Source organism: Hippocampus bargibanti, linkage group LG14 (genome assembly GCF_051943395.1).
Source record: "Hippocampus bargibanti isolate YZ-2025 linkage group LG14, ASM5194339v1, whole genome shotgun sequence".
In the NCBI taxonomy this organism is placed as follows: domain Eukaryota; kingdom Metazoa; phylum Chordata; class Actinopteri; order Syngnathiformes; family Syngnathidae; genus Hippocampus; species Hippocampus bargibanti.
Window position 1 is genome coordinate 18,992,657 of NC_142747.1, and position 26,883 is coordinate 19,019,539.

General features: G+C 41.2%; 2 protein-coding genes across 3 annotated transcripts; one reads left to right on the forward strand and one right to left on the reverse strand.

The window, feature by feature from the left end:
* Window positions 1-69: 69 nt before the first annotated feature.
* On the forward strand, window positions 70-10,500 carry ostn (osteocrin). Its single transcript, XM_089014231.1, has 6 exons — window positions 70-148; window positions 3,496-3,554; window positions 6,005-6,132; window positions 7,714-7,791; window positions 8,957-9,165; window positions 10,370-10,500. Coding segments are annotated over exons 2-6 (501 nt in total). The 5' UTR covers window positions 70-148; window positions 3,496-3,553; the 3' UTR covers window positions 10,455-10,500.
* A 1,671-nt stretch (window positions 10,501-12,171) lies between these two features.
* iws1 (interacts with SUPT6H, CTD assembly factor 1) lies at window positions 12,172-26,618 on the reverse strand. 2 transcript variants are annotated; one of them, XM_089014346.1, is made up of 15 exons: window positions 26,396-26,618; window positions 25,710-25,786; window positions 24,150-25,155; window positions 23,063-23,122; window positions 22,195-22,405; window positions 20,655-20,712; window positions 19,840-19,946; window positions 19,377-19,527; window positions 18,577-18,659; window positions 17,642-17,771; window positions 16,961-17,078; window positions 16,764-16,875; window positions 14,562-14,618; window positions 13,549-13,660; window positions 12,172-12,849 (listed from the first exon to the last, which is right to left on the reverse strand). In XM_089014346.1, the coding sequence occupies exons 1-15, from the start codon at window positions 26,436-26,438 to the stop codon at window positions 12,724-12,726; spliced, it is 2,451 nt and encodes an 816-aa protein (XP_088870472.1). In that variant the 5' UTR covers window positions 26,439-26,618; the 3' UTR covers window positions 12,172-12,723. The 2 variants fall into 2 exon arrangements, with proteins under 2 accessions (XP_088870472.1, XP_088870473.1); XM_089014347.1 differs by lacking the exon at window positions 23,063-23,122.
* Between the last annotated feature and the right edge of the window lie 265 nt (window positions 26,619-26,883).

Sequence of the window (26,883 nt, forward strand, 5' to 3'; positions counted from 1 at the left end):
GGCAACTCATCACAGCTCGCCCAATCAAATTCATGAGCTGTTGTGACGTCACCACAAGCAGGTTACAAACCACCTGAGGAGCTCGCAGATGACCTGTTGTCCAAATATACCGTCTGAAATGATTTTAAGACGAGAAGAGGAAGCTCAGGTGGGACACAAGGAAATAATAATAATAATAATTTCAAAACTCTCAAGGTCACTTTACAGTCACTGATCCAATTTTTCTGTGGGTGAGCAGCGGCAGCCACACGCACCAGCGTTCACTCAAGCCGGAATAACTCAAATAAATAAAAACATAGCTATCTAGCTATTATATAGCTAATAGATAACCAGCTAGCTAGCCAATAGATAGCTTATAGTTAATAACGATAACAATATTAATAATAATAATACATTTAATTTCTAAGTGCCTTTCAAAACTCTCAAGGACACTTAACGGTCACAGGTCACTTTTTTTGTGCGGGTGAGCAGCGGCAGCCATTCGCGCCAGCGTTCGCTCTACCCCGAAGTAACACAGCAACAAAGTAATGAAAGGAAGAGGAAAGTAAAGAAAGGAAACAAAAAAAACTAAATAAATAATAATATGACAACACAAAGACGGCTAATAGATAGCCAGCTAACCAATAGATAACCAGCCAGCCGGATAGATAGCCAACAGATAGCCAGCCAGCTAGCTAATAGACAACCAGCTAGCCAACTAATAGATAGCCAGCTAGCTGTATAGATAGCCAACAGATAGCCAGCCAGTCAACTAGATAGCTAAAAGATATGCATGTGGAAATGTATTATTATTATTATTATTATTATTTTGAAAAAAATAAATGTATATTTCCTTTGTCGTGATGACAGTTATGTAATTCTTAATCAGACTGTCGAGTAAATGTAACTCCTCCCATCATAGTTAATGGCCGTTGGGTTAATCTGCATCATGCGGAGAAGTCAATGGAGTGACCATCAGGTGTTTCATACATATTATTATAGCGGTGGCACAATAACCTTGTGTTCACCCACCATATGCGCCAATCAAATTTAGCGCGCCACTGTGGATCGCGTACCGGGAGGCCGTCACTCAGCAGGTGAGCCACTTTGATGGCTGACTTGTTGACGCGGCGCCACGCCATTTTCCAATTAGTCCCCGGGGGTAGCCACCGTTGGATAAACGCCAGCGGCCAGCAGCGGGATGTGGGATTACGCAGCGGATAGGTTAGCGACCAGCTGCTAGCCATTAGCGGACCCTGTAACAGGGAGGTGGGCGGGATTTTATCCACTCATCGACCCACGGTAAGGTCATCCTTAGGTTTACCGGACCGTGACATGGCGACATGTTTTTAAACACAAATTTAAAGGACAACCGACACCTACGGGCAAGTTGCGTCCATCATTTGGAAAATCACTTCAAATGACTTCTACTGAGCGCATTTTACAAAGATTCCATGATACGTATTTTACGTTTTAAAGGACAACCGACACCATTTTTTTATTTCCTACCTGACATCAGAAAAACGTTTTAAAGCACGGGTGTCAAAGTCAAGGCCCGCGGGCCAAATCCGGCCCGCCACATCATTTTTTTTTTGGCCCGCGAAAGCAAATCAAACTTGTTAAATTCCATGATGATTGCTAAAATCTGAGCCAAAATTTCATATTTTTGGATGTCAACCACAATAAAAGTCATTATTCTTGACTTCAGATTTGAAAACGAGTTATTCATTAATTTGCTGTGTGCTCTATATGTAATATTTGAAGGGATTTAAACATTCTAATGGGTTCCCCAAATTCATAACGGCCCTCGAGAGGAAACCATAACTACAATGTGGCCCGCGGCAAAAAATGACTTTGACACCCCTGTTTTAAAGCATCTAAAATACCCAAAACACGCAGGCTGATATTTTTAGTCAAATGCAAAACACCAATAAAAATGACTTAAAGTGTCCCAAAACTACTTCAAAATGACCCTGGAAATTGCGAGTTTCAGAAGGTCCCGCCCCCTTGTTCGTGACATCACGCCAAGACGTCTTGCCTTGCTCGAGAATCAAAACAATGGCTTCAGATTTCGGAGAAGATGCTTTCTTGTTACTCATCCAGTTATGAATATGATTCAAATAGTTCTGAAGAGGAAAGCATAAATGTTTGCAATCGATTAAAGAAGTTCTTCCGGATCATTTTGATGACTGATGTGTAGCGTCCCGTAAAATGCACAAGATGGCGCCCAAGCACCGTTGCAAATGGGTTGTGTTGATTGATTTGAAAATTGAGTTTTCTGCCGGGAATTTGTGTCAACTAGTATCAAATAGTAGTCTTGGTGCAACACACGATTCACCATCGCGTTATTTGTGTTTTCCTTCTAATTTCGCCATCAACACGAAGTTTTCAGACAAAAACAAGTACCCAAAATGCATTGTGTGTCGCTTTCTCGGTCAGGGGTGTTCCTTCAGTGACGTCACGTCAGGAATCGTCACCAACTCAAAAACAAGACTTTCTGAATATTCAGTGCGAGTCTTAAAATGTAAAATATAGCGATATGCGGTGGAATCTTTGTAAAATGCGGACAAATCAGCCCATTTCCAATAGAGCTTGTGCGCCATCTTGTGCATTTTCTGTGGGCTACATCGGAGTCCAGATGGCTCGAATTGATACGAAAAGACTTCTTTAATCGATTGCAAACATTTATGCTTTCCTCTTCAATCTCTGCAATCGATTATAGAATGTATTCCGTGCCATTTTGAGGCAACATTGGGGGGAAATGTATCACCAAAAAGAGGCAGAAAATGGCGACCAAGCTCCTGTGAGGAATTAATCAGCCCGTTTCCACAGGCTGATAAATTCCTTACATAGAGCTTGGTCGCCCTCTTCTGGCGGCTTTTTGGTGCAACACGAGGTTTTCAGAACAAACAAGTACAGCAAAATACATTGACGTGATGGAATGACTGCTACAATGTGTCCCGTTTTCGGTCAGGGGCGTTCCTTCAGTGACGTCACATACGGACTCGTCACCAACTCAAAAACAAGACTTCCTCAATATTCAGCGTGAGTCTTAAAACGTAAAATATAGCGATATGCGGTGGAATCTTTGTAAAATACGCTCAGTAGAAATCATTTGAAGTGATTTTACAAATTATGGACACAACTTGTCCGAGGGCGTCGGTTGTCCTTTAATCGTAACACAATACACACGCGCTTGCGGGCGGGAATTATCCCGTCTTTGGCCTCACACCTCGCCAGCGACGAAACGTCTTGTTCTAAGTCAACAAAAAGCCGTTCACAATGCTCACGTGCGCCACGCGCCGGTGAGGACCTTTACCAAACAACCAATCAGGAGACTCCCAGACTAATGATGTCACCCAGTGGGCCGGTAGGCATGCCGCCGGGCGACACCTGAACTCTTTCGGCTTTGGGGTGGGTGTTAGTAACATATCATTATGTCGTCGTTCACGGTGGAAATAATCCTCATGATATAATGTTTGTGAATGAATGTAACAAGACCACAATGCTTTGCAGGAATGAAGGCGGGGCATCCAGGCGCTGAGGAGAAAAGGTCATCGAAACTCGGATTGGAAGTGAGATGCATTTATGTCCGATTCTTCAGTATTCAATAGAGTTTTTTTGGAGGTGTGACAAAGGTACTGCAAACTTAATAGGTGATATACAGTGATGCAGGTATTATTTATCCTCTGCAAAGAATGACCAATACAGTGTTAGAGCATCTCATTGAGGAATTAAGAAACAATGTAAGCTGCAGTTTTGGGTGAAACCAAACATTGTTCTACTTCTGATGACTAAAAAGAACATAATTAGCAAGAAGCAAACATCGGAAGAAAGAAAATATTTTAATCTTATTTTCGGAAGGTTTTATGTTTTGACTGACGAGGAAGTAGTTTTATCCCCAGAATTCTGGATAAACTTTATGGGCAAAAAAAATTGATAAATATTTGTCCAAAGCACTTCATGTTAAAACTAAAAATTAAGTAAAGCTGCAGGATCGGTCGCGCCTGCCTGAGGGGAGTCGCTGGAAAAGGTGGTGTGCAGGGTGCTGAGGGTTCAGTAGGATTACGAACTAGTTTTCGGCTGATGGACACCAAACCACATGGTCGAACAGCGGCACGGTGAATGGCGGACTAGTTTTCCACACCCACTTTCTTTGAGTGAACCCAGTGCAGACATGGTTTGTTATCGAGTGGAGTACTTTGGCTATTATGGGTCAGAAAAAGTCACCAGTACAGGATAGTGTTAAGCCAAAGAGGACACAAAAGAAAATGATGGTCGAGCAGAAGGAGATCATCGAAAAACACGAACGAGGTGTGCGTTTGTGTGACTTAGCATCCCAGTATATACGAGTATGCTAAGTCGATCATTGCTACGTGTGGCCAAGGGTGTTTCTGTGTTGTCTAAGCAACAGTCTCAGGCAATAGAAGAGGTTGAAAAACTTCTGTTGATTTGAATTAACGAAAAGCAGCTAGCATGGGACAGTGTGACTGAGGGTATTATCGCCGAGAAAGCACTGCAACTTCACTCGGATATCATCAAGAGGCAACGACATCAACGACCATCACAAAGGTAAATAAAACGACTTTCTTATACAGTACAGTTTATTTATTTAATTACAAGACAATAGCACATTTATTATACATAAAAAAGGTATAATTTGTGTAGTTTTAAGGCTTATTTGGTAGAAAATTATATTTTATGGGGACCTGGGAAACAGATTATTTTCATTTTTAATGGTTTCCAATGGGAAATTAATATTTGGAAGACACACTTTGCCTTACACACACTTTCCGGGAACCAATTAAGTTCGTAAGCTGAGGTATCACTGTAATAATAATAATAATTATAATAGATGTATTTATAAGCACCTATACGACACACCAGAAGTCAATTTTGCCACTTGAAAGCAGCTGCTTGGACCCCAACCTACAACCCCCCCTCGCTCTCTTTCTTTTCTTTAATTGGCCTCCAGCTCTCAGCAAGCTATCATTAATGGGGGTGGGAAAAGGGGTCTTGGTTCATCTGAGATTAGTGACAGCCATCTCACAGCTGGCTGACCACGACTTTTCTTGTTTGCGGCATTTTGACTTTTTTTTTTTAAAGTCGTATTTAATGCTTGTGTGCGACCTCCTGGTAGTCTTTAGTTTATTTATAACACTTAAAGGACAACCGACACCATTTTTTTTGTTTCCTAACTGACATCAGAAAAATGTTTTCTAGCATCTAAAATACTCAAAACACGAAGTTTGATATTATTATTCAAATGCAAGACACCAATAAAAATGACTTAAAGTGTCCAAAATCTGCAAAAAAAATTGAGCTGCAAATTGGGCATTTTCAGAAAGTCCCCTCCCCCCTGTTCGTCTTGCATTGCTGGAGGATCAAAACAATGGCTTCAGATTCGGAGAATATGCTTTCTTGTTACACATCCAGTTATGAATATGATTCAAATAGTTCTGAAGAGGAAAGCATACATGTTTGCAATCGATTAAATAATTTATTCCGTGCCATTTTAAGGCAACATTGGGGGGAAAATGTCTCACCCAAAAAGAGGCAGAAAACGGCCATTGAGCTCCTGTGAGTAATGAATCAGCCCGTTTCCACAGGCTGATAAATTCCTTACATGGAGCTTGGACGCCCTCTTCTGGCTCTTTCTGGTGCAACAGGAGGTTTTCAGACCAAAAAAGCATTGACGTGATGGAAGGACAATGCTACAATGTGTCCTTTTTTCGGTCAGGGGCGTTCCTTCAGTGACGTCACATACCGACTCGTCACCAACTCAAAAACAAGACTTCCGGAATATTCAGCACGAGTCTTAAACCGTAAACTATAGCTATATGCGGTGGAATCTTTGTAAAATACGCTCAGTAGAAATCATTTGAAGCCATTTTACAAATTATGGACACAACTTGTCCGGAGACGTCGGTTGTCCTTTAAAATTAGTTTTATTTCTTGATTGATCAATATTTGAGGAAACATCACTAATTCATCACGCACACACACACACACACATGTTACACAGTGGGAAAAAAGGTACAGGAAGTGATGTCACACAGGAGGCTGCACATTGGAAAGACAGACAGACAGACGGTTGCTATAAAACCTGACATCAAGTCTGCTCACGGCAACAGACAAGAGGACACGGTGAAGGTAAGTCGCGTGTATGTTGTTACACGATTATAAATGCTCTTAGTTTTGTCCTTATGATTTGATTTTTCTCAGCAATTGCTGGATAATTTTCAATATGATTGATGATATGAATTATGACAACTGCTTGAATTAACCTTTGCTTTAAATTGTCATATGAAAATAGTAGTATATAGTATTTCAGGTTTGCACGTTACTTATACAATATTTGTAACTTATTCCAGTGCATGACGGCGAGGCATTTTTTTAGATAGTAAATGTGCAAGGTAACTTAGTGTTTTCCATATTTATAAAAAAAATGCAATTTAAAGCCAACATGCAAACACAGAAGAATAAAGAAAAAGTCTGTCATGTAATCATCATACACTGTATTAATATTTTAAACACTTGGCAGAAATAACGAAAACTGCTCTGATGCACAAACTTAAATGTAATCATCAATACATCTGTTTAGAAAATGTAAATATAATATTCAATGTCATACAGAATAAAGACATATCTTGAGCAAAGTTCACCTAATAACGAAGACGAAGGTCAGGGAAGACCTTGTGAATGGAAGAATTTTTGTGTGTGTGTGTGTGTGTGTGTGTGTGTGTGTGTGTGTGTGTGTGTGTGTGTGTGTGTGTGTGTGTTATGAATGGGACATGCATCAGCAGAGTGTGTGTGTGTTTGTATGACTAGTCTTGTGAGGACTACTAACATTTTATACCATACGTAGTGAGGACATTTTTGACAAGTGAGGACCTTTTGGCCGGTACTCACAAGTTTTCCATTCTAAAGGCTTCTAGAGTGTTTATATATACATCTGTTAAAGTTTCAGAGAGAGGTCCTCACAAAATAATAATAATACATTTCAAATTCACCCAAAATGATTTTTTTGGTGTGTATTTTCATTTCACTTGGATATACACACTTTTTACACAATGTGTGTTTGTGTGTGTGTGCATGTGTGTGTTTAATGAGAGGAAAATGTTCATACCACAAAAAGTAAAATGATATTTTAACCAAATTCACTACAGGGGTGAGGACTTTGAACGTACCCATTTAGAAACCCCACTCCTGCTGTTATATCAGTTTCAAGTCCACTTTTTATTTCTTTGTTTTTAAAGAAGTTGAAGTGGGAAATGGGGTGACATTTAGTGTTCAAATGTAACACTAGTTCATCTCTAAACTTCTCGGCAGCGGTGGTCCTCACTCCTTAGCTGGAGTGATCCGGACCTCACAAAACCTTTGAAACAGGAATGTGTGTGCGTGTGTGTCTGTGCATCATCAAGAATGTGTTTGACGTTGGCGGCAGGTGTGTGTGTCCGTGTGCACTAGCGTATGTAAGCGTGTATCTCGGGGGAACTCGTTTTTGGACGGCCAAAAGGCGTTTATTTGCAGGGATGGAAAATGCTAAAATTAGCCTGATGTTGCTGGACAATACGCATCCCCGTCAGCAGAGCTAAAAGTGGCTGTTGTGTGTGTGTGTAGATTCCGCTCCAGGTGTTAGCATGCGGCGCAAACGTGTTTGTAGGCTAATATGCTAACATCCAGGTCGTAGGTGTCAAAAGTGTGATGCGTTTCGGGTGCCGTGTTTTGTAGATGGACTTGTGGGGCTCTCTGCTATTCATCTGGCTGCTGTCCATCAATGTGCCTGACTGCAATGCCCGCGAGCTGACGGTACGACAAGTGCTTAGAATGTACACACACTAAAAAGAGAATTAAAAATAAAGGAGGTTGCAAGAAACCACCATGCCTGAAGAAGAACAAACTACCAGTGCGATGTGTACCAATAATTTTGTTCATTGGTGCACCGATGAGAAGGTTTCTTCAGGCGTCATCTGTACTTCTTTGAAGGTGTTGGACGTTTCGCTTCTTATCCAAGATGCTTCGTCAGCAAACTAAAATTTGCTGGTAGTTTTGGCCCTATATATATCCCTACTATCCAGACATGGCGGTGCCAGACTCTGCTATGATTGGTCCCTGCTCTCAGGTTGAGGCTCCACTGATTACTTCTATTGTCCCGACTGATTAATTCTATTGTCCTGCCTGAGTATGGGGTGTACGACTGGCCTGATTGCCCCCTTTGTACTGGTATCACCTTATCAGCATAACTAAGCCTGTGTTGCCTAAGAAACCTGTTGTAAGAACGATCCAAATTAAACATCACCCACCATGGCGATTTAGTGAAGGGTTTTAGTGTTATATGAAGAGGTGGTTCTTTAGGTCAGATAATAATAATAATAATAATAATAATAATAATAATAATAATAAGCATAATAATAGTAATAATACATTACATTTTAAGCGCCTTTAAAAGCTCTCAATGACAGCTCGCTATCTATGAGCTGTCTAGCTACCTAGCTAAATGGCTAGCTTGCTATTAGCTGTCTATTAGCCAGCTAGCTAGCTTTCTATCTATTGGAGTGACTTCAATGACTACAGTCACATAGTTTTTTAATGATTTTTTTATTTATTTTTTTATATTTTTGTGTGGCCCTAAGCTACGTACCAGCTTCTGCTGGACAATAGAAGTAGTGTAGCCTCAGGGAATAGTCCTCTGCTCCCCACAACCTGAGAGCAGGGACCAATCATAGCAGAGTCTGGCACTGCCACATCTGGACAGTAGGGATATATATATAGGGCTGAAACTACCAGCAAAAGATTTTAGTTCGCTGACGAAGCCTCTTAGATAAGAAGCGAAACGTCCGACACCTTCAAATTTGTACAGATGACGGCTGAAGAAACCTTCTCATCGATGGATCACTCCTCTACGACTGACGTATTGATTGGTGGACACATATTGGCGTGATTTATACCCAACCTGTTTTGTTGCCATTTGCAGCATGCAGACTCCAACGCGTCAACAATGTCATGGCCCGCCGCATTAGCTCACCCGAGCGGGAACAAAATACTTCGTCCGGATTATCGAGAGAAGGCAGAGAACGACGTGACGGAGCCCAAGAGGAAGGCGAATCTTCTTGGGAATGCGCCGTTACTGGATCGGCTGTCCAATGGCGCCATCAACACCAAACATGCGGCAAACAGGAATAGGTCAGGGCTAACTGAAAACGAAAATGCTTTCATGTGAAAAAAAAAAATGCAGGTAACATCCGAGTTACGACCAGTGCGAGTTACGACCACCCGTACTTACGACCACGACAGAACCTTTTTTTGTTTTTTGTTTACATTCTACGCCTGGCACTGCAATGCGCAAGCAGCCGGCAACGCGTACTCCAATTTTGGCCAGCCAGCATGTCACACACTCGCACAGCAATCTTCTGCGTGACTACACTCAATACAGTAGTTATACAGTTCAGCTAATAGATAACTAATAGATGGGTAGATAGCTAATAGATAGCAAATATATAACCAGCAAGCCAAATATAAATGAACTCTACAGTAGAGTTTTGTATACATTACAGGTAGTTATACAGTAATAAAAATTGATAATACGAAATATAAAATGATAAAAATGACACTAAAAGTTATAAAATTTATAAATGAACTGTAAGCAGGGTGATATATAATAGTATTCAATAGAAAACGTTGCTTAAAAACAACAGATTGACATCGTATGCTAAAGCTCATAGCCGCGACTGGTGGAGGCAAGCTAACCCTTCAACGCAAGCGGAACTTTGCCACTTTTTACTAACTTCTATTTGCTATCTAGCTGACTGGCTGGCTACTTAGCTGGCTATCTATTGGTGATATATCTATCTAGCTGGATAGCTTGTAGCTAGCACCTATGTAGCTGGCTAGCTATATATCGTTCTAGTTGGCTGGCTAGCTATCTATTGGCTATCTATTAGCTAGATAGCTAGTTTTCTATCTATTTGAGTTACTTACGGGTTGAGTAAACGCTGGTGTGTGTGGCTGCCGCTGCTCACCCACAGAAAAGCTGACTGTAAAGTGACCTTGAGAGTTTTGAAAGGCGCTTATAAATGAAATGTATTATTATTATTATTGCTATCCTGATGTGTAAATGTCACGTCAGCCATTTTGAATGGATTTCAACTTATGACCGTTTTGTCGGAACAGAACCCGGTCGTAACTCGGATGTTACCTGTACACTGGTTAGCATTAATGGATGAATGGGATGTTTTTTTTTTGGGGGGAGGGGATAATATATTGAAAATAGGCATCTTGTGATCAAGGTTTTAAGCTTCCCTTACCGATTAGGCGATACCAATAGCGATCACATGGATTTGGTTGGAAAAGTCATGTCGTGAAGTGTCGTCTTCTGTGTGACTTTCAGAGTGATTGATTTGCCACGGCGACGCCTCAGCCTTCCTCGCATGGACAGGATAGGGATGAGACATCTCCCAAACAGAAGAGGCTAAGTAGCCTTGTCCCATGCTAACCGATGCACCTGGAAGTCAAGCAGTATATATATATATATATATATTTTTTTTTCTCCTTTAAATACAAAATAAATGTTTGTTTTGAAATGTGCTTCTAATTCTCAAAACGCCACTTTTGGTTATGTTTGTAATGAACAACGAGTACTTACTGTATTGGATAAAAACATTAAAGAATGTCAAAGAAAATGCGTTTTGTTTTAAATGGGCATGGCCTTATTATAAATGAAATGTATTATTATTATCGCTATCTATTAGCCAGCTAGCTAACTTTCTATCTATTTGAGTTATTCCTGGTTGAGTGAACGCTGGCGCATGTGGCTGCCGCTGCTCACCCACAGAAAAACGTATCCTCTAACTTTTATACGGGAATTGTAATCATTTATAAGGGACGCTATTAGCCAAGGTTGACGGGTATGAAATCATACACGAAACAAACTCACCATGAGAATAATAACGATTCAAATATACTGTATCGCCATAGCTGTAATGACAAGCAACAATTGCAAACTGCTGAACGCGAACAACTTCCGGTGACGAAAGTCATGGGTGAAAGATTTACCTGCGTTATTTTATTAAAAAAAAAATCGTTATTGTGAAAATGAGGCCAATAAAATTATTACGGGGCAGTGCAAAATAACTATATATATATGACTTACACACACAAATTGTGTTTTTTTTTTTTTTGCGCTCCTCGCGGTCGACTTTGGACCAGTCCGCTTGCTTCCCGATCGACGTAATGGACACTCCTTCCAAACATATCAGTCTTCGAACACGCTCCCCGTGCCAATTCACGTCGGTTTTTCTGGTGCGTTTCACTCGAAGGAGATGGAAATGATTATGAAGGTTTCTCTCACGATTTCGTCGACATTTCCTTGTTTCACCAAAAGCAATCGTCGCCGTTCTCCCGCCATAACCGCCATTGGTTTGGTTGTGATGAACATTTACGTCACGGAACATTTACACTTCTTTTTCCGTGTGATGGCGAGTGAAAAGAAAACAAGAAGATTACCGGTTCTTCATTTTGAGTTTTTTCACCATAGATTTTAAAATAAATGTTTATCAACGTTGATTGCACACAGAAGGGACTTCACTGTCAATGTGAAACTGAAACATACTTGTCAATGCATATCTCCCAAATTAACAACCTGTTCATCATATTAAGTCTCTCATCTGTTAGTACACGAACATTTCATGTAGATGCCAGCGTGTCATCATTTGTTATGATCACGTTATGGGCCGCTAACTTCCGGTAGGCAGAAAGCCTCCCAACACAACAGTTGTTAGCGAGTGCTATCAGTTTTGTAAGCTTATGCGTTTCGTTTTCGGTTTAGCTTAATGAAAGTCTTCACAATTCAGTACAATGGAGATAGCGTGTGTGTTTGTATAAAACGTCGGCCATGTTAACTCCTGATAGTACAAAGAAAAGCATACCTGTCAACCCGTACGTTTTTGCCGTACAAAGTACGTTTATTATGCATTTTAAGAAAATCTCGGACTTCTAACGGTAGCTTTCGCACATAATCATAGCATTGTTCAGATTTCATGCTACAGTAATTCGCTTTGTCCATACTCACCATTGTTGCTTTTGCCTACCAGCGACAAAAATCTCGTGATTTGTTGCGTCACCTCCGTAAACAACTGGCATCTCCTATTATCACAACAATGATGTCAATTAAGTATGAGTGGACACTGAAGGACGACTGTTTTTTTTTTTTATTTATTTAGAAAATTATCCTGGACCCATAATAGGACAATGCACATAAGGCTCAACAAACTGACCCTGGAGAAGCTGTGACATCAGCATACGTTGAGGAGTTCTGATTGGAGCAGCAGGAGAGAGTGACGACACTGACATTTAATTTATGCATCTCGCTTTTGACCATTATTTAACATGCTCATCTGTTAGAGTAGAGGACATGTTTTGACTTATGTTGGCGACAAGTGAGACTGTGCACCCAAACGGATGGTCTTCATGGATGACCATTAAAAACGGCTAGAGTAAAAACTCTCTTTTGTGTGGAACTGCACCCAACGTAAAATAATAATAAAAAAATGAGAGAAGAAAAGCAAATAATTCCTATAGAGCATACACGTCAAAATGCAGTTCTGGATAGCCGCCCTCTTGCATTGTTACCATCGCAATACACCTGATACAAACGAACGGTATGGATATCAGACTTCTGAGCTGCTCATTTGAGCTCCAGACCCTCGGAGTAGAATTTCAAAGCTATGCTATAGACGTTAAAAATCAGAGCGGCATGCGATTTCCCTCCACACTGATTTTCACGGCGTGTCCTGGCTTGGTGAGTCGACGGATGTCTGCGAAACGACGCATCTGTTTGTCTACCCGGGACATCCCTTTCTTCATGGGACCCTGAGGAGAAACACGGCAACTCAGTGATGTTAACTGTTACAGTGATACCTTGGTTTACGAAGCCCTTGGCTTACGAACTTTTCGATTTACGAACGTTAAATTTATGAAAATTTTACCTCGGCATATGAACTTTTTTCGGGATACACGCAGAGCTGCCTCAATGAGTTCGCGAACGAGCCCGTTCTTCTAACAACAAAATGGCAGCGGCTTGTTTTTACCCGCTATTCCCCACCCCCAGTCTTCGGTTAAAGCCACGTGATTGGTCAAGAACGCAGCAGTGAGGGGACGTGGATTAAACTGGCCACTCCATTCCATCAAGCCATCAACGACCATCACAAAGGTAAATAAAATGACTTTATTATACAGTACAGTTTATTTCTTTAATTATAATACCAAAGGACATTTATTATACATAATATAAGGTATATTCTGGGTAGTTTTAAAATTAGAAAGTAGAAAACTATGTTTTATGGGGGCCTGGGAACGGATTATTCTCATTTTAATGGTTTCCTATGGGAAATTAATTTTTGGGATACAAACTTTTCACCTTACACACTGTCTGGGAACCAATTCAGTTCGTAAGCCAAGGTATCACTGGACTTGCAATTTGTTAGGGATGGACTCATATAAGCACATTTGGAAGAGCAAAAAACTAAAATTGCAGAAGGTTGAAAAAAAAAAAAAAACACGGTCACTCACTCTGCCGGACTCCATCTCCACATTCCATTTGGGCCGGACAACGTAATCTTTATTGGAGGGCATCGGGACGCGGGCTCTGGCGCAGAAGCCCGGGTCACCTGGTCGCAACGCTCTGTGGACATAAGCAAAAAATTAAAAAAAAAATAAAAAAATCAGACTAATTTCAATGTTATTCGTCAATCACATTTTGCTGAACATAATCGCTAATTTTGTAGGTATTGGTAAATATATTCCATATTACAGTGATACCTTCACTTACGAACTTAATAGGTTCCCAGAAAGTGTGTGTAAGGCAAAAAGTGTGTATTCCAAACATTAATTCCTCACAGGAAACCATTAAAATTAGAATAATCCGTTCCCAGATCCCCATAAAACATAATTTCTTACTAAATAAGCCTTAAAACTACACACAATATGCCTTATTTTATTTATAATAAATGTGCTATGATATTGTAATTAAATAAATAAATTGTACTATATAATAAAGTAGTTTTATTTCTCTTTATGAACTTTCTACCTTACCTTTACCTTTTTACCTTTACCCTTGCTTGTATGTTCTCTTCAAATCGTACAGATGGCTAGCGCAGGTCATTTGTGATGCCTGATTGATGGATTTTAACCTTGCAGTCTACGCTCTGCCTTTGAACTATCAATAAAGTTGAAACCAGTTCAAATTTCACTGTTTTCTATCCATTTTCACCTCAGAGATAAAGCTCCAAGAACCGGCTCGTTCGTGAATGACACATCACTCATTGTGGCGCTCCGTGTGTATCGGGAAAACTAGTTCGTATGCTAAGTTTATAGTCTCGCGAATTTAACATTCGTAAGGCGAAACGATCGTTAGCTAAAGCCGAGGTATCACTGTACTTATATAACCTGATGTGCGAAACAAGAAATTAGGGTAGATTCAAAATCAGTGCGTGAAAACAAAATCCTGGCGTTTCTAAATATAATAATAATAATAAAAAAAAAAAAAGTATCACTCTTGGCAGAATCTTCTCCACTAAACTTACTTCTCTTCTCCCGTCAACTGTTTCTCCAGGTCTCGACGGGGAGTCAATCCTCCAGAACTGCGTAGACAAAAAAAGAAGGAGACGAGGTCAGCATGGAAATGCTAACGACCAAATCTGCTCCAGCCAAATCTCATGCGGTTATTGTCGAACGCAAATCATCCGGAAAGCATAAATGTTTGCAATCGATGAAAGGAGTCCTCCCCCATCTCAATTCGAGCCGTCAATGACAGCAATGTAGCATCCAGAAAATGCAGAAGATGGCATCCAAGCTCCGTTGGAAATGGCTTCCTGAATATTCAGTGCGAGCCTCTTGGAAACCCCTCTTCTGGTCTTCTGGCGGCTTTTGGGTGCAACACGAGGTCCCCAGACCAAACAAGTACAGCAAAATACATTGACGTGATGGAAGGACCGCTAGAATGCGTCTTTTTTTACGGTCAGGGGAGGTCCTTTAGTGACGTCACGTACGGACTCGTCACCAACTCAAAAACAAGACTTCCGGAATATTCAGCGCGAGTCTTAAAACGTAAAATATAGCTATATGCGGTGGAATCGTTGTCAAATACGCTCAGTAGAAGTCATTTGAAGCCATTTTACAAATTATGGACACAACTTGTCCGGAGACGTCGGTTGTCCTTTAAAAAAAAAAAACGGGGGTTCATTTGCAATGTATTTGGTTCACGGAAATATGTATATTTCATGTGTGTTGGAGAACAAGCAACAACACACCTAATTAATCAGAGATACCAACCAGTTAGTACTGTGCACCTTTGGTGTTCAACAAACATCAATGTCCCTATTCTGGGACTGTAAATCCACATGTAACCACACGATGAGCTCCAAATAAAGGGAGGGAATGACAACAAGCAAGTCATGTGTCAATGGATCACATGTTCTTCACGTGTAACATGCCAGATGATAGCGATGAGAGAACCTGCAAGGTGGAGAGAAGACATCCGGTTCCGCCACCCTCTCCACCTTCACAAGCTGACTGAAGAGGATGACGAAGAAGGGGAAGAGTAGGAAAAGAGGATAAGGAGAGAAGCGACGGACAGAGCGAAGAAGAGAGAGCAGACAATTGAAAGTATGGCTGGGCCGTGTATTGATTTTATCGATCAGCACAAATTACCAGATTTTCTGGAATTTAAAGGGCGCCTTCAACAAATTACATTTTTTAAAAACATTTTCCATACATAAGGTGTACCACATTACAAGGGGCACCTTAAATGAATGACGTAGTGATAACGCAGCTTATGAACTTAATTAGTTCCCAGAAAGTATGTGTAAGGCGAAAAGTGTGTCTTCCAAACATAAATTTTACATAGGAAAGCATTAAAAATGAGAATAATCCGTTTCCAGGTCCCCATAAAACATAATTTTCTACTAAATAAACCTTAAAACCACACAAAATATACCTTATTTTTATGTAGAATAAATTTGCTATTGTATTGTAATTAATTAAAACAGACTGTAAATAAATAAATAAATAAATAGGGTGATGGTGAATCGTTGTGTGTCGCAGCCAATTGCGGTAACACGCATAAAGAAGGTGTAAGTTGACACAAATTCCCAGCGGACAAATCAGCCCATTTCAAAAAGAGCTTGTGCGCCATCTTGTGCATTTTCTGGGCGCGACATTGGGGTCCAAACGGCTTGAATTGATACAGAAGGACTTCTTTAATCGATTGCAAACATGTATGCTTTCCTCTTCAGAACTATTTGAATCGTATTCATAACTGGATGAGTAACAAGAAAGCATCTTCTCCGAATCTGAACTCTCTGAACCCATTGTTTAGATTCTGGAGCAAGGCAGTTTGTGAAGTAGTATCCTGGTGTGACATCGCGAACAGGTTTGGGACACTTTAGGTAATTTCTATTAGTGTTTTGCATTTGACTAAAAATACCAGCCTGCGTGTTGTGGGTATTTTAGATGCTATAAAACGATTTTCTCATGTCAGTTAGGAAACAAAAAATGGTGTCAGTTGTCCTTTAAGTGGTATAAATATAATGCTTGTTAAAAAACAAAACAACATTCTAAGGTAGCCCAGCCTTACTGGAGTGTAGACCACGATAATGATGATGATGATGATAATGATGATAATAACAATGATAATTATGATGATGATGAGAGGGGTCTAGCCAGTTAGCATAATACAAATGAAAAGAAGTGCAATCCGAAAAACAGGAAGTAAGCATCGTAGCTACCTGAGTCGCCTGCGCTGAGGCATCTGCTGATCCAGGTCACGTTGCTGTCGCTCCTCTCGTGTCATTCCCTTGTAGTTGGACGTGAGACCAAAAATGGGCCGTGACCACTCGTCTGTGATGTAACAACAGGAAATGAGATTGAGGGGAAAATGGAAACAAGGAAATAGTCGGTCGGATGTGTCGTGATGGGTGCTTACTAATGAGCTTGAGTGCCAGGTCCTTGTTGGATCTAGATTCTTTGGGGTGCTTGCGCAGGAACATGACGGCGCGACCGATCCCGCTGTGTTTCAGTGTCTCCTGACTGACACTGGGCAGCTAAAAGCAAACGGATGGAAAAAGTCTTGGAAATGTAGAATAACCAGGTCACAAGAAAAAAATCCAGTGTTTTTCGAGCTGGCTAGCTAGGTATTAGCTATCTATTAGCTAGTTTGCTTTCTATCTGAAAGTTGAGTGAACGCTGGTGCATGTGGCTGCCGCTGCTCACCCACAGAAAAACTTATCCTGTGACAGTAAAGTGACCTTGGGAGTTTTGAAAGGCGCTTCAAAATGAAATGTATTATTATTATTATTATTATTATTATTATTATTATTATAAGACAACACAGTCATTCAATCCCAACTACTTTCTGCACCCTCTGTCGTATGAAGCAATTCTAGATAAAAGAGGAGAGGATCAAAGCATCCTTTTCACCAGTGGATCAGGGACGTCACGGTGAAATTTGCATGTCTACTACAAGCTACGTTTTGAATGCAAACACGAAGCTGTCGCATCCATTGACGAAAAGAGATTGTCTCACATCTCCTGTCCCATGTAAATCCGCTTCAATTCCAAACCGCGACATTTTAGAGGAGAATATCACATTTGTTGTTGTACTCACTTCCTGCAGGACCCTGAGAAGCTCCTCTCTGATCCGGAGTGCCGGCAGCGACTTATCAGGAAGCGGGCTGATCCACTCTTTGATGGCCGACATGACGCCGCTGTCGATGAACGTGTCCTTCAGGTCCTGCCTGGGTAAGCACATAACAGGACTTAGGGTGTGGATAATAAAAATAATAATAATAATAATAATAATAATAATAATAATTCATTTCATTTGTAAGTGCCTTTCAAAACTATCAAGGTCACTTTACAGTCACTGGATCAGTTTTTCTGTGGGTGAGCAGCGGCAGCCACACGCGCCATCGTTCACTCAACCCCGAAGTAACTCAAATAGATGCAAAGCTAGCAAGCTAGCCAATAGATAGCTAATAGTTAGCTAGCTAGATAGGTATCCAGCCAGCTATATAGCTAATAGATAGCTAGCTAGATAGCCGGCCAGGGAGCTAGATAGCAAATAGATAGCTAGCGAGATAGCTAACTTGATAGCTCATTTTGCCATGAGTCTCCACGCAAAACAAGCCACTTGACTACCACTCAACCTGGAATAACTCAAATAAATAAAAAGCTAGCGAGCTAGCCATGAACTAGCTAATAGATAGCCAGTTAGCGCCACAATCGACAGCTAATAGATAGATAATAGATACCCAGCCAACTAGCCAGCTAACCAATAGATAGCAAGCCAGCCGGATAGATAGCCAGCCAGCTAGCTAATAGACAGCTAATAGATAACCAGCTAGCCAACTATTAGATAGCCAATGTAGCAACTAAGCCCATTTTTTAAATCAAAAAGTTCAGCAAATACAGTCTCGATAACAAATGAAAAAAATATGTATCCACTTTAAATGTGAAATATCGATACTATTTCTAACGCACAAAATACATCAGGGTCGGATATCTCGATAGTCCCGGTTATAAATGAAAATATGTATCTACTTTTTAAGGTGCATGACCACTTGAGGCAGCAGAGTGAGCTTCTTCAGGGCCGGTTTCTTGGCACTGTTGAGCGTTCGGTCCTCCTGAAACAAGAACAAAAAAGTGAAGGTGGAATTCCGAATTAAAAATCCGACTTCAACGGACAGAGAGTAAGGCGTTAAAAAAATATATGAGGCTCCGCCCTATCCACTCTCGATTCTTGCACTGTGCAAGTCCTCAAGACAAGAGTGCGGAAAATCCTACTAGACCCTCCGCACCGTGCCCACCACCTTCTCCATGCTCACCAAATTCAGCAGACATTTAAAGGACAACCGACACCTCCGGACAAGTTGCGTCCATAATTTGTAAAAACACTTCAAATGACTTCTACCGAGCGCATTTTACAAAGATTATACAGCATATAGCTATATTTTACGTTTTAAGATTCACGCTGAATATTCCGGAAGTCTTGTTTTTGAGTTGGTGACGAATCCGTACGTGACGTCACTGAAGGAGCGCCCCTGACCGACAAAGCGACACACAATGCATTTTGTAATAATAATAAAAATACATTTCATTTATAAGCACCTTTCAAAACTCTCAAGGACACTTTACAGTCACAGGATATTTTTTTTCTAAATACGGTAGATTAGATTTGCCTTTATTAGTGTCCTCTATATTATACCTATTTGTCATGTCTTTTTTATCATGATACTAGTGCAGCGTGTTCTCCCGGACAAAAATTCCTTGCGTGTTCTACATATTTGGCCAATAAAGATGATTCTGATAAGTGGAAGTGATTTTAATAATTGTAGTCAGACCTCAGCGGCCTCGTTCATCTTGATGATCATGGCGCTGACCACGTCGTCGGCGTCGCTGATGAATGTCCCGCCGTCTCGGTGGCGCCGCCGCTTGCCGCTCATGGCCTTCTTGCGCGCCAGCATCATGTCAAAGTCGGACAAGAAGCTAGTACTGAAAAAGACACATGATAAAAAGCGTGAGGTGGCTGTGCTAACCAGTCGATTAGAAAGTGTCGGACACTGTCGAGTTATATTATGACTGGAATACGTCTGTGCCAGAGCTACCAGCAACATTTTAATTCGCTGACGAAGCCTCTTGGATGAGAAGCGAAACGTCCGACACCTTCAAAGAAGTCCAGATGACGGCTGAAGACACTTTTTCATTTATGACTGGAATATATGGCGGGACATAAATGGCACCTAGGATGAATTTTCAACAGGCCTGAAGAACATGAGTGTGCGTGTATGTAAAAAAAAAACCTACTCTAGGCCTCTGCGGCGGATGCCCTCATCAGAATCCGAGTCCTGCATTTGTTGTTGCTTCGCTTTGACATCCTCCTTGTTGTCCTCCAGGTCCTCCTGGTTGAAACCCTGTGAATACAAACACAGATGTAGCTTTAGCATTATAACAATAATAATACATTTAATTTATAAATGCCTTTCAAAACTCTCATGGTCACTTTATAGTCACATGATAAGTTTTGCAGTGGGTGAGCAGCGGGAGCCACACGCGCCAGTGTTCACTCAACCCGGAAGTAACTCAGATGGAAAGCTAGCTAGCTAAGAGATAGCTAATAATCATAATAATAATAATAATAATAATAATAATAATAATAAGCAATCCACAGTATGTGGTGATATCAAGGCTCCAAACTGCCCTTAAAACTTTTGCACCTAAAATTTGATTTTAAATTTAGCATGTTTTGATCTTTCCAAATTAGGTATCTGTGAAAAAAATAAAAATAAAAATCAATGCATTAAAAAAGTAGGAACAGTTCTCATTGCAGAGTCAAAATAACCTCCCGTATCTGCACCTTGATATGGATTCTCATTGAAGTACAGTGATACCTTGGCTTATGAACTTAATTGGTTCTCAGACAGTGGAAGGTGAAAAGTAAGTGAAAAAGTTCGTATGCCAAGGTAAAGTTCGTATGCCAAGGTAAAATTTTCATAAATTTAATGTTCGTAAACTGAAAAGTTCGTAAGCCAAGGGGTTCGGAAACCAAGGTATCGCTGTAAGTTGAACACGAAAGTGTTGACATTTAAAATGACACTTTGTATGAAGACATTCGTACTCACCGTGAATTCTTCCTCTTCTTCATCACCAGACTCACCAAAGATGTCTGCTATCATTTTCCTGAAATACATGAGGAACAGTCAATAGATATCAAATCACACCAAGTGAAAATGAATTTTGTCAATTAATTGCAGAGTTCATTGTTTGTGGAACTGTTAAATTAAAAACATATAAGATAAAATGATTCAAATGTTCGTTAGCCTTCACTTTTTTTCTGTTACAATGTGAACAGATATAACAGTTTTATATTTCTGTTTACTCCATATGTCCATTGAACAGAACATTGAGAAGAAATTAGCGTCAGCGCAGAGCGACGATGAAAAAGTGGAACTGCCGCAGCTTGGAATTGAAGCGGATTTACAGTTACGTGGGACAGGAGATGTGAGACAATCTCTTTTCGTCAATGGATGGTATGGCTTTGTGTTTGCTTTCAACATTTAGAATGTAGCAGACATGCCTCTTCCACCATGACGTCCCTGATCCACTGGTGAAAAGGACACTTTGATCATCTTGTCGTTCATCTAGAACTGCTTCATACAAACAAGACGGTGCATAAAGTGATTCAGATTGAATGACTATATGTGTCATTTGTTATTTATTTTGTGGAGTGCCTCTACAGCGGCTCCTGTACAGTGATACCTTGGCTTATGAACTTAATTGGTTCCCAGACAGTGTGACAGGTGAAAAGTGTGTATCCCAAAAAGTATTTTCTCATAGGAAACCATTAAAATGGGAATAATCCGTTCCCAGGTCCCAATAAAACAATTTTCTACTTTCTAATTTCCTAAGCCTTTAAACTACACAAAATATACCTTATTTTATGTATAATAAATGCGTTATGGTATTATAATTAAAGAAATAAACTGTACTGTACTGTCGAACACTTGAGGAACATAGCATTCTTCTTTCACCCTCTTGAGGAATGATCCCCTGTAGGTGCTTTCTCTGCGATAATTTTACCTTGTTCCTCATCAATTTTGCATCAAGTGTACAGATGGCTTGTGCGGGTTATTTGTGGAGCCTGATTGATGGGATATTTTAACCTTGCAGTCTACACTCTGCTGTTGAACTATCAAAGTTGAAATGAGTCAAAATTTAACTTTTTTTCTATCCATTTTATCACTCTCTGTCGTCTGCCTGTCTCTTTAATGTTTAACCCCCCCCCCCCCCCCCCACCCCCCACTGCTGCGTTCTTGACCAATCACGTGGCTTTAAACGAAGACTGGGGGTGTGTAATAGAGGACAAAAACAGTCGGCTGGCATTTTGTTGTTAGAATGGGCTTGTTCGCGAACGACACATCACTCATTGAGGCAGGTCCGTGTGTATCCCGAAAAAAATGTGTACGCCAAGGTAAAATTTTCATAAATTTAACAAAAGTTTGTAAGCAAAGGAGTTCGTAAAACGAGGTATCACAGTATTTTGTTTGTCTACTTCTTCCTTTCCTTTACTCTTACTTTCATCACTTTGCTGCTGTGAACTGCACTCCACTGCAAGACTAATAAAGGCTATTCCAATTGAATCAAATTCCGCGCCGCACTTACTCTTCCTGATTGTCGTCATCGTCACTGTCGCTCCCAAACAGCGCCTTTTCGTCTTTGTTCTCCGCCGCGGCCTTGGAGCGTTCGTCCTCATCGCTGCCGCTGTCGGAACCCAACTCGCGTAGCTTAGCCGCCATGGTCTTATCAATTCCGCCTGACTCCATGTCACTGTCGGAGTTGTCATCGTCGGAAACTGCACGACTCCTCTTCACAGCTGAAGGTTGTACGAGAAGAGCAGATTGAGATACTTCTCATTTTAAAAACATCTTTAGAGATATGGTTTTAAAAAACTGTGACAATAATCAGAATACAGTAAAGTCTCGTTATATCGATATCGGATATATCGATAGTCCCGGTTATATCGATACTATTTCTATGCACGCACGGAGAAAATTACATGCAAACAGGGTCGGATATATCGAGTGTCCCGGTTATATCGATATTTTTTCGGACTCCCTTGAATATCGATATAACGAGACTTTACTGTAATAATACATTTCATTTATAAGCGCCTTTCAAAACTCTCAAGGTCACTTTACAGTCACAGGATGAGTTTTTCTGTGGGTGAGCGTAAAACGTAAAATATTGCGATATGCGGTGGAATGTTTGCAAAATGCGCTCAGTAGAAGTCATTTGAAGTGATTTTACAAATTATGGACGCAATTTGTCCGGAAGTGTGACATCTCCGGACATGTGGTTTTTTTTTTTAAGTATTCATGTTTACATGTGAAATCTTGTTAATAAAATTGCGCAATAAAATATTCCACACGTGTCTGTTTTTTTTTCAGTACGTAAGAAAAAAATTGAGTCAGTCAGGTCGCAGTGTCTCGCAGGTTGACAGGTATGCACCACGGCCGTGTCCTTATTTCACCTGGTTTTTCCGTGTCTTCGTCTTCCTCGCTGTCCGACAAGATGGCCTTCTTCCTTTTCACTGTGGCACATTGAAACCCGTTATTGATTAATTGATCAGAGCACATCAGAATCAGAATCAGAATCATCTTTATTGCCAAGTATGTAGGACACACAAGGAATTTGTTTCCGGTAGAACACGCTGCACTAGTATCGTCGTCAAAAAAAAACTGCTAAGTGGCACTATACAGTTCCATTTTGGCTACTGTTGTTAAGACAACTTTCCCCGCTCAGATTATACAACCACGAGAAGTGTTTTTGGTATGGTGGAAGATCACATACAAAATGGAAACTGCGTACAGAAGCCCAGATTCAAACTTGAGACCAGGGACCTCTTGTTGTGAGGCACATTGAACCCTTGCAGGATGTTATTAGCAGTGTCTGAAATGACCTCTGCCCGGATGATCAGGGCGTGCTACTTTTACATCACGCGTACAATTTAGCAAATGTCTCCGCCCGGGTGGCCGACAACTTCTTCAAATCAAACGTTTACTTTATTCAATAAAGCAAACGCTACAAGCAAACTGCTACGCGCCAAGTGAGCGCTTCTTTCTAAGCGCCTTTCAAAACTCTCAAGGACACTTTACAGTCACGGGATAATGTACATTTACCTTTTGTAGCGTCATAAATTTAGTTAGCTTCTTTTGAATCTTTCTTCTGGGGCTGAGGTTCTGTGCATTTTCTTTGGAAAATGATATGCAAATGCACGACCTTATAACGCTCGGAAAAGTCCGAAACACAAAGCAGGCTTCTAATTGGCTGCCGTGCCGTGTATGCAAACTGCCTAACGAACCGGAAACGTAGCCCTGGTGTCCGCTAACTTTTTGTCATTGAGTTTCAGACACTGTTATAAGTGTTTTGAGCTTATTACATTAAAGTCTCGTTATATCGATATTCAAGGGAGTCCGAAAAAATATCGATATAACCGGGACTATCGATATATCCGACCCTGTTTGCATGTAATTTTCTCTGTGCGTGCATAGAAATAGTATCGATATAACCGGGACTATCGATATATCCGATATCGATATAACAAGACTTTACTGTACCTGGCTGTTCATCATCGTCCGTGCTGTTGTCAGACGTTTTCTGCATAGCTTGCGCTTCTTTGTCACGACCCGCATCTCTGTCTGCGTTCTTCCTCCCATCGCCGCCGCCGTCCTCCTCGTCATCATCCTCGCTGTCCGACCGCATGACGGCCTTCCACTTTCCTGTCCTGCTCTTCTCAGATTCATCGGCGGAGTCCTTGGACGCCGCCGCCTTCGATCCTGCTGCCGTTTCCGTATCAGAGTCACTGTCGGCGGAGGCTTTTGCTTCGGCGTCATTGTGGTCAGCGTCACCGTGCGCCGCCGCTATTTTGACACTGTCCTCCTCCATGTCCGAGCTGCTCCCCGCGTGCTTTATCGGGGATGACGGATCTCGCTCCTCGTTTTCCGAGGCGTTGTTCTTGACTGGAACCTCATCCTCTGATACGCTCATCCGTTTTTTGCCTGCAGAGTCATCATCGTCGTCGTCGTCACTGTCGACAGGTTTTGGACGTTCCGCCTCAGAGTCGCTCCCGTGGACATCGCGACGAATGGGAGCCTCTGCCTCAGAGTCGCTCCCGTGGACATCGCGACGAATGGGAGCCTCTGCCTCAGAGTCGCTCCCGTGGACATCGCGACGAATGGGAGCCTCTGCCTCAGAGTCGCTCCCGTGGACATCGCGACGAATGGGAGCCTCTGCTTCCGAATCACTCCCTTGGTCGCTGTGACGAACAGGAGCGTCCACGTCGGAGTCGCTCCCTTGCACATTAGGCCGAATTGGCCCCTCGGTGTCCGAGTCACTTCCTTGGTCGTGATGACGAACAGGAACATCCACATCTGAATCGCTCCCCTGGTCATTGTGGGGAACGGGAGCCTCGGGCTCCGAGTCGCTCCCCTTGTCACTGTCGCCATGGGGATCGGGTGCTTCTGCCTCGGAGTCGCTGTCGCCACGTCGACGGACCTCGTTGTCGGAGTCGCTGTCGTATTTGCGTTTGTTGTAGGATGGGTCCTCATCGTTGCTGCCTTCGTCCTGTTGATGCAAAACGACAAAATCATGTTTACATCTTAATTCTTTATTTTGTAGCTTGTTGTCATTCGCCATGACAGTAGGTTTGCAAAAAAAATGTATATAGTAATTTCCGCGGATAAGCTGTTCAAGCGTGTATACGTTGTTGATTATTTGTTCCTGTTTAAACACAAATCAATGAGCCATATTTGGAAAGTTGAGTTTAGAAACAACATTGTTCATAAATTAGCTATTAGCTATCTATTAGCTGGTTGGCTAGCTATCTGGCTGTCTAGCTATTAGATGTCTTGGCTATCTGGCTATCTATTAGGCTGGCTGTTAGCTGTCGAGCTGTCTATTACCTATCCATTAGCTAGCTAGCTTTCTATCTATTTGAGTTATTCCGGGTTGAGTGAACGCTGGGGCATCTGGCGGCCACTGCTCACCCACAGAAAAAAACTTATACAGTGATTGTAAAGTGACCTTGAGAGTTTTGAAAGGCGCTTATAAAGGAAATGTATTATGATTATGATTATGTCATTGTTGTTACTGTCACTGAGCATGTTGTTAACTCTGACCTCAGAATGATGTTTGTTGCTGTCCTCACAATCCGATGTCTGATGCTCATCCTGAACAGGAGTTCCACCTCCGTCATCTGGATAAAATAGATTTAACGAACACTTTCAAGACATCACAAATGAAGGCTGATACATTTGATAGATATGTATTAATTCCAGGCACAATTTTTAAATACATTGTTCACTATGCTTGTTTTTCACATCAACCACGGTCTGCATTTAGCACTAACCACCCGATAAATTAGTTTTATTTCTCTTTGTTTTCTTTCCCAAACCTCCATCTTTCTCTTTCATTTGGCCGATAATAATTGCAGGAGGAGCAGTTATGCACACGTTTTCATTTGTTTGCGTCCATAGATTTGCCTGGTACTCCTTGAGTTGGCAAAGGGTTCTAAAAATTCCCAAGTAGACTAGTCGCCATTAATGTGTCTTTCGTAAACACTACATTGGCCTGAATATTGATAATCGTATCAAAGCTTCGCTATTGATAAAGGCGGTCTCCTTGTTTTAAATTAAACGTCCTCCTGTTTCGAGAGAGTTCTTTCTAACTTATAAATGAGACGTTTTTCGTCCGAAGGCCATTGTAGAGAAATTAAACAACACCACGTGTACAAAAGCGTCAATGAGATTTCGTACACTGTACAAAGAACTGCGTGGACTTGTTATGTAGCAAAAAAAGTGTTTACCAGAATGACTCCCAGACAAGAATTCGTCCTCTTCTCCGTCCATTTCCAGACGAAGATGGCTTCAAAGTGTGACAAAAAGAATGCACGGCAACTCTTTTGCTATACACTGTCTGTTATTATCGAGACGTTTAAACAAATGCACAAAAGGGGAAAACGGTAAACACAAACAAGGTGCTAAGTAGGAAGAAGACGAACCAAAATGGAGCGGGCGGCCCATATACGCATGCGCAAAGCTCTCCCGGCGACTAGTAATGACGTAATAAACGACCCGTCGCGCCAACCAGAATGACCGCTGGATTTTGTTTATATTTTGTTTGCCGGGTTGTTTGTTTCTTTTACTTTGTTTGTTTGCATGCCATTTGAATTAAAAAAAAAACAATAACCGCTCATTTGAGATGCACTTTTGATTTCTAGAAGCGGAATGCTCCATGAGCTGTTCAAAACCAGTGTGTTTGATATTGTTCTGCTTTGTTTGCAGTGTTGTTTGC